At 42.9% G+C, this 8,436-nt stretch overlaps 1 protein-coding gene across 1 annotated transcript in view; it reads left to right on the top strand.

Moving 5' to 3' along the window:
* The window catches only part of DNAJB6 (DnaJ heat shock protein family (Hsp40) member B6), an 80,321-nt gene extending 73,926 nt beyond the window's left edge, over nt 1-6,395 (top strand). Inside the window, exon 10 of the mRNA XM_019530596.1 lies at nt 4,793-6,395. Coding sequence (XP_019386141.1) covers nt 4,793-4,875 — 83 coding nt within the window. The 3' untranslated portion in view covers nt 4,876-6,395. The remainder of the gene's footprint in view (nt 1-4,792) is intronic.
* Nucleotides 6,396-8,436: the final 2,041 nt, after the last annotated feature.

Raw genomic sequence — 8,436 nt, forward strand, 5'->3', positions numbered from 1 at the left:
CTAACCTTTGACCCAGGTGTGCCTCCCCTGGGGCCCGAGGGGGGGCCAGCAGGGAGATGGCTGGTCTGGTCCCTACTTAGGAAGACAGAGGCAAAGAAATCGTTAAACATGTTAGCTTTGTCGTCTGGTGTGACGACCAAATTTCCCAACACGTCCTGCAAGGGCCGCACGTTACCCGGGACCTTCTTTTTGCCCCTTATGTATTTAAAAAAGGACTTCTTATTGTCTTTAATCTGAGAAGCTAGTCCTAATTCCATCTTTGCTTTGGCCTTCCTAAGTGCCTCCCTACATCCCCGAGCGACTGCAGAATAGTCATCCCAGGTGATGACCCCTTCTTTCCATTGGGTATACACCTTCTTTTTAGCAAGGAGACATTCCCGGATGCTTTTGGTGAGCCATGGAGGCTTGTGTGCTCTCCTGCTCCCTTTGATCCTCATGTGAGGGAGGTGTTTTTCAGCACTCTCCCTCAGGCCTCAGATCCTTCTGGCACCTGCATTGTTGCCCAAGTCTTGCTCTAAAGACCTTGGACAACAGGCCCTCTGGGCCTCCATGTTGTTGCCCTGGCATTTTCCTTCCACAGGGTCGCACACAAGGCAGCCAGGGCTGAGGCTTTCCAGCACCACATTTTTGCTGTTTGCTACAGAGGCACTGGTGTGGCACTTCCTGAGGACTGCCCTGCCACTGGCAACCCCACCACACCATGCTTCCCAGCAGAGTGTAGTTTTTAAGACATTCCCTAGGACCAGCACAGGCCTACCTGCCCTGGTCCTTCTCCCTACTGAGCTACTCCTGGACACACTGTTGCAGCCTCCATCTCAACACTCGTTGTCAGTCCCTTGCCCAACTCGCTCGGGAGGTTTCAAGTCAAGGATGACTCCCATCCAGAGGCTGAGCTTCAGCCTCCTTCATAGCAGCCTGCATGTTGGCTGACTCCTACCCGTTTTTTGCCTGTGATGTCACCTCCTAAGAGGGGACATTCAGCCTCTTCTAGGCTCTGGCCCTGCCTCCAGGCCAGTCTGGTAGCTCTACACAGCTCTGGCCACAGCTTGTGGTAGGCTCGATTGCCCATCAGCCTTTCAGCCCTAGCCACCTTGCAGTGACCAGTTGAGGGGTCAGAAAATCAGCCTGGCAACGGCTGACCTTCCTGCTCCAGAGGGGTCCCCCTGGGTCCTACCATAATACCATCACCACAAGCTGGGCTGGCTTAGAGCCTCTGAGATCTTATGTGAGGCAGCCCTTCACTTAACTGGGCTCACTCGAGCCCCTGGCCTCACCCCTGCCAGTTCTAATGAGGGGCTTGCCTAGCCCCTGTGTAGGCCCACAGCTCTGAGCCCCTTTTGCAAGGCTGGCTTCACTCACTCTTCCCTAGGTCCAAAGCCTTTTCCTCAGGGCTTGGGACCCCCCCCATGTCCCTAAAAACCTCCACCCCCATAATTCCTACCCTAGACCTCCAGAATGTTCCTGGGAGAAGCACTACTCTAGCCAGGAAATTCTGCTCTGGCAGCGTCCCAGCATGGGCAATTGGTGCCTTGGGGGCGGGGCATGTGCCCTGCCGTGCCTTGGGGGCGGGGCATGTGCCCTGCCCTGCCCCCCAGTGACCAATCAATGACTGAAGGGGAGACCCCCATAGCTGATCTCACCGCAGGTGCTTTTTGAAGTGGCCATGGCCACTTTTGCTGGTGGCCCCGTTCCCCAGCTGGCACTCACGCACCACCTCAGAGCGCAGCTGCTTCACCTGGCAGCCCTGCTCCCCAGCCGGCACTTGCAAGGGGAGCGCTGGTGCTCCTGCCTGCCCCCCACCCACCCCTGTCGCCTAAGCAGTGACTACGGCCATCAGGGGTGCACTGGGGTTGCCACTGTGTCCCAGCAACCCCTGCTGGCTCTGCTCCTCAGGGCCTGTTCTTATGCTGCGGTTGTGCAGCCCTGCTCCAATCAGGCAGCCTGCTGGCTGTCATGTGACTGCCTGATCAGCTCTGCAGTCACCTGCAGGCTGCTTAGGCCCTTGAAGTGGCAAGCACCCACAGGTGTGGTGCCACATAACTCCCCCTTAAAATCCTTCCAGGGAGGTGGGGAGTGTCTCTCTGCTACTCCCCGTGCAGGCTCCTCTGCAGCCTGCACAAGCACTCCAAGTGGCAAGCACCCCGGTGGAGCTGCCAGTCAGGCTGTCTGCTAGCACCAGTCAACATAATGAAACCAATGTCAGTGGATTATACAGGAATGTTCATAATTGTATATTCACTCATGTTTTGGCCAGTCTGCCTATTGCTGGGTTTCCATTTTGTCCCTTGACCATTCCAGAGGCTGGGAAGGGATCTTGCTATCGGATGTCTCTACCTTAGTCCCTCCTTATTAAAATATTTTGCGTTATTTTTGCAATGAAATATGGTGGGTTCACATTCATGTTAGTTTATTTTAGACTTTTTAAGGCCCTTTTAAATGGTATAGAGTTTTTTTTTGATACTTGATTTTAAAAAGCACTATGCCATCAAAAGCCCTTCAAAACTTAGTGTTTTAAGAAGACAAATTTAGGAAATTACAGAGGTGCAAATTGGTGGCCTCTACAAGTTCCTTCAGGAACATCCTTATTAATGTTTTATATCGTTGTTAAATTGACCCATTTTGACTGTGTATGGTCAAATTTCTTGCTAAAGGGGCAAATCCTTCAAATTTAGAGAATTTCTAGCTTTCGTATCTTATTTCTAGGTGATGTTCCACCCAGCCTTCTTCTGGGGAACGTTTTCTCTCTGCTTTTTCAAGGGACCCATATGCTATAGATACAGAGACAGTAGCTTATTTGCCTATTTTCTTTCCAGTGAAGACAAATAATTGCTAGAGTTTAAAGTAACTTAGCTCTGTAAAAACGTGTGTAGCACAAGACTACAATAAAAAGTTAAATCACCTTGCTAGTTTCCTCCAGCCTCTTCTGGGTACATGGCAGACCAAGGGGTATTTCCCTGTGTTGGTTAAGTGCAAGTGGCCCAGGGGGTTCCCCTTCAGGGTGAACTTCTCAGATACATGGAGCGAAATCTTATAATGGGGAAATACTTCAGTCCTGGTAGGAAGTGCATCTCTGAATCCCAGGGTGGTATGAAGTGTTCAGGAGGAAAAGCTCTGTCAGCAGTTCTACAAATTAGTGTCAGAATAACACCATATATTTTTCCTTAAGCATTATAAGCTAGTTTCCAAGCTAACTTTTCAGATACTAATAGCACATGGCAGAACTAATAAGTAGTCCAATATCTTAAATCCTGTGGTAACTCATTATATAGTATGAATTAATGCTGCTAATCCAGCGGAATAGCTGGCAGGCATCCAGGAACAAATTCACTGCTGTCACAAATGGAAGCATTCGGACAAGTACAAAGGTTGTTTGCTTATGCAGAAGTGAACTTGTTTCTCGAATCTTATGGTTCTTCTGACCTCATAGAGAAAGTTAAATGCTGTAATTCCAATGCAGGTGAAACTCCCAATGTTTTAGATAGGTATCCAGGTTGTAGCCGTATTGGCCTAGAGGAAAAAGCAATCTGGGTTCATGGTAGGGGTGATGTCTTTTATTAGACCAACAAGATTTTTGCAAAACATTTTGTTTAATTCATGTTTTACGGAGGAATTCAGTTTGTTGGAGGACACAGTTATGACACCATGGTGAATATTTAGCCCTTAAATAATTCCTTACTACATAGATTTCAAAGCATGTAAAGATGGGGAAGAACCACTATGGACATTGCATGGAAGGAGGAACAGGCACTAAGTTAACCTGCCCAAGTTCATATGGGCGGTTACTGATAGAATTGGGAACAGAATCCGTTTCGAGCCTCCGAGGTCGGCGCTGTCCTCAACTGAGAACTTGAGAGATGCTGTAGAAAACTATTAACTTTGGTTCTGCCATGTCTTCTGACCAAGTATTGCTGAGCTTAAGAGCATGTCCTGTTTTTTAAAGCCTTGTATGACTCGTCTTTGAGGATACAGTATCGATTATTGAGATCTAATTTTTTTTCTGGCTTAATTTCAGATTTAAATTCTGAGCAGAGTTTTTCTTCTTTTTTGGTTTTGCATGGCTGATTTTTACAATACAAAGCCTACTGGCATGTTCCATTTTCCTCAAAGTTTGTAAGAGATGGAATGGATATGTTATCTGGCTTTCATTTGTGCCTGGTGGTTAATGCATGGGACAGTTTGCTAAGGGGATTGCATGCGCTTTAGAAAAACTAAGGGGAATGGATATGAGGTGCGGAGGCAGTAGCTTAATTGCCTATTTTCTTTCCAGTGAAGATAAATAATTGCTAGCGTTTAAAGTAGCTTAGCTTTGTAAAAATGTGTGTAGCATAAGACTTCAATAAAAAGTTAAATCGCCTTTGCTAGTTGAGCATGAGCAAGCTTATGTTCTATTTATGTTCTATTCATGTTCTATTATGTTATTTAAGAACAAAATGGACACCATTAAATGTCAATATTTAGCTGCTTTATTTACTCAGGAATCATAATATGCCTTATCCTTAGAATGGGCATACAAACTGTAAATACTGTGGTAACTTCAACTACTGTAAGCAGTATTTAAATGGCACTTACTTGCTGTATATGTTATGGACTTATTTATTACTTCCATTTTTATAAGCTGTTTTGATGCTCTCCTTGAATGGCTTTGAGGTGCTTGGGAAGGTTCAAGACATCCAAAACTTCAAAGATGTCTCATTTCCCCCCACCCCACCCCATTTGGAGAACACATTCATTTTTATAAAGGAAAAGTCAGTTTAATATTATGAATAGTGTTTTACAAGCCATGTCTCCTCAGGATACAAAGAAGGCAGCAAGAGGAGGAAGCAGAAGCAGAGAGATGAGCAGAAGAAGAAGAAGTCAACCAAAGGGAATTTTTAAAACGGACTCCTCCGATACTCTCATACCTTTATAATGATGGCAACATATTCTTTTTTTGAGCACACATTTGTGAATACATTTTGTTTGTGCACACTTTGTGAAGATGTCTCATGTTTTAAACTATACTAAAATTGCACTATGTTACTTTTCATCATCACAGGATGGCTTTCTTGCTAGTCGGGTTAAAGACTTCAAAGTAGGCTGATATGGTTAGAAGTGCATTTTATTTGAAGATTGGGAAAATGTTACAGAATCTCTTACCTCTACCTTCCTTGGGGCTAAAACTACTGTAGTAGTCTAGTGTGTTCTTCTAGGATTTAAGGGGTTGTAACAATGTCTGTTTATGTTCTAGAATAATCGGGCATGTTGAAATAAGAGGTTAAACCTTGCTTCTATTCCCCTTTGATTTCACTGGGAGTAGGATATTGAAACTCTTGGATATAGCAGTTTATGTAAACTTATAATTCCCTTCTGCGCTCTTTCTTTTTTCCAAACTTGGGAAGAAAATGTTTGTTCCTAATGCCATAATGAGGTAATCTAGATTGTATCATGAAGGAGTAACTTTCTTTCATTTTTAAGAAAGTCTGTAAGATTCTGGTCTCCTGTGCGCATTCATACAGATTCATCATAGACTCCCTATGAATCATTTGGTGAAATCATTCCTTGTGTTTTTATCTTTTTATAGCCTAGAGACAAATGATCTAAATGCTACTTTGAAATTTGGGCAGTTTCTGCTGAGTGGATTATAGATCATGACTTTGTTTCAATATCCATAGAAGATTCTGCTAAGACTTTTTTTTTTTTTTTTTCTGCAGAGCATTTACATATAGGATGTCACTTCTACGTGAGGAAAGTATACTTACACCAGTTTTATTTCAGGACACATTTTTTAGCTTGGAAAAAAAGTGTCTTTACTTTAAAAGAAATATTTTTGAGTCTGGCAAGATTACTTCCTTGCTTCCCATAATAGCTTAATTTGCATGATAAATTGCTTCTCTTAACCTCTTAATTGGTATTGATTATTAAATAGAATCTCTCTATCCCTGTAACTACTTCCTGCATGTTCCTTGTCGGTATGTTGCTTTTTCTCTTTAACCTACATATAGGAATAATTGGCTGTTTTGTTTTTGTTCTTTTGTTTTTCCTTTTGCCAACATGTTGATATAACAGGACTTAAACCTGGCAATGTTGGAAACCCAAGTTTCCTGGAGAATTTCACTCATCTTTTAAATGCAAAAATGTAGCAATGAACACAATGACATGAAGAAGCTAAACCGAAAAATAAAACTTGCTGTTGTAGAATACTCTGAGAATTGTGGTGTCTACAGTATTTGGATTGGTTTAGTTTCTAATGCTTACTCTATGAAAATGTAACCTTACGCAAGCATAACATTATGCAACGTATGTTAAGGTATTTAAATGATGGTTTATCTCAAATAAAACCCAGTATTTTTTCTGTCATTCAAGTACTATTTAATTGCGCAGTGTTGTTAATTAAAAATAAAGAGAGTTCTCCTGTATACTTTTGTCATTTTTTGACTGTAAAATGGACTGGTTGCCTGCATCAGCTGTTCCTGCCTAAATTGGACTAAAGCAAATGCAGGTTCTGCGTTCATAATACATTCACAAATACTTTTAATTATTCTTTTAGCTAAGTAAATTAATCAGAAAATGTGGCTCCTTGTACAAGCAAACTGTAAAGGTGATTGACATTTTTGAAGGTACCAGATTTCTTGAAAAACCAGTGCCTGTGCATAGAAGCAAGAAGCTTTTGAATTCAATCCTAAACATTGTTTAGAGAAACGAAGCTGTTTTGCAGTGGTTGAACCTGGCATGTCTTAAATTAGATTTTTGTGTCGTAACTTCAGGTGCATAATCATGCAAAGCATGGTCTAAACAGGCTATAAAACTGTCCCAATCCATGCTGGCCATTTTACAATAGCAAACTAGAACTAGTGAGTAATATAGGGGCACTTTTTTTGATCTGTCCTCCAGTCAGACTAAACTTACTCATTTCTTAGATACCAGTTCAAGTTAATTTGTATTCTAAACTGAGCCAAGCATCATTGTAGTGTCTGAATATTTTCACTTCTGCCTCAATATTAGCTTGCATCAGAGATGCTGCTGCTTAGTTGGCTAAGGTTACTTTGCTCTTTGTTTTATAATCTGCATGGAAGCATCACACGTTGTGGGTTTCTGCCCTGTATTCCCTTCCTATTGGTATCCTGGAATTTATGGAAGTCTACACCATGAAGGGTGAATTTACAGGTATCCCATCTCTTACATATACTATGGTTTCAGTTTGCCAGGAGTATAAACTTCCATGTTACCATTTTTACCACTTGAACTAATTAATATTCCTTTTTTTAAATAAAGGTCATTCTTGCTTAACCCCTTTCAGGATGGAATTGTGGAACATTTCTGGGAAACATTTCTCTCCATTGAATCCACATTTCTGTCATGACTTTAATACTGTAGTAATTACTGCCTAGTTGCATGTATGATCCTGCTGAGTGGAGTGGAATGATCACCCATATTAAATAAAAATGAATGAAAAGGCAACAAGTGCAGAAGAGGGCTTAGGTCGGTGATGGATTCTTCATCCAATCTTAGAAAAGGACCGTAAAGGAGCTCAGACAATGGATATAAAGAAGGCTAGGAGAAGGTATGTCATTTAGCTTTATTTATAAATTAGGGAAGCAAACACTAGCAGAGTTATTCAACTAAAGGCAATACTGGTACCACAACAATGTGTTGCTTCATAAAGTTAGGCTGGAAGTTGGAAAGTTTCTATCAGAAGAATGAAGGTCTGGAATGCCTTCCCACTAAGAGGAGTATGGGTCAGAAACCAACCGAGTGTTCTCATGGCAGTGTGGTTGGTTACTGGAAGGGATTATATTAAGTGGTTGCTTCCAATGCCCTAGAACTGTCACTACACGGCCTTCATGGCAAGCCCTAGAGCATTGCTGAGGGGCAAATCCTGTCTTCTGGTGCCCAAAAATGTAGCTGGTGTCCAGAGCTTGTTTTTAGGCTCTCTGCTTTGGTGTGACCTCAAGGCTTGGAGCCAAGCCAAGCCATGCAGTCTGTTTTTGAGGCTCTGGTGCTGGTGGCAGGATGTGCTGCTTATTGCTCCTGGGCTATCCTGGGGCAGGCATAGTAACCCAGGAGGCATCTTCCAGGACTTTTCTGTTTTGGTTCTCTCCCTTTTGTTAAAGGGAGGCCACTTTAAAGTCTCCTGATTCACAGCCATTGCCTTTTCTTTCCATACTGCAGACTTTCCTCTTTGTGGATTTCTTTCATCTAGAATTTAACTTTCCAAGTCTTGCCCAATTGAGTTTTCCTTCAATTTTCAATTTTTCTTTTTTGGGAAAATGTGTACCGAATGTGGTGTTCACCCTCAGTAGGAGTTGCCACCTCCTTCCTCTGCAGCTGCATTCTGGTCTGAGCGTGTGTCTTGGCACACCTGGGTTCCACTATTTTGGGCTGGCCAAAATTAGCTCATCTCCACAATGCCTCAGAAGAATAAGGGTAGTCGTACTTCTCACGGCCTTGGGGCAAACC

The sequence above is a fragment of the Crocodylus porosus genome, unplaced genomic scaffold (assembly GCF_001723895.1).
Source record: "Crocodylus porosus isolate Cpor-Errol unplaced genomic scaffold, CroPor_comp1, whole genome shotgun sequence".
NCBI classification, from domain to species: domain Eukaryota; kingdom Metazoa; phylum Chordata; order Crocodylia; family Crocodylidae; genus Crocodylus; species Crocodylus porosus.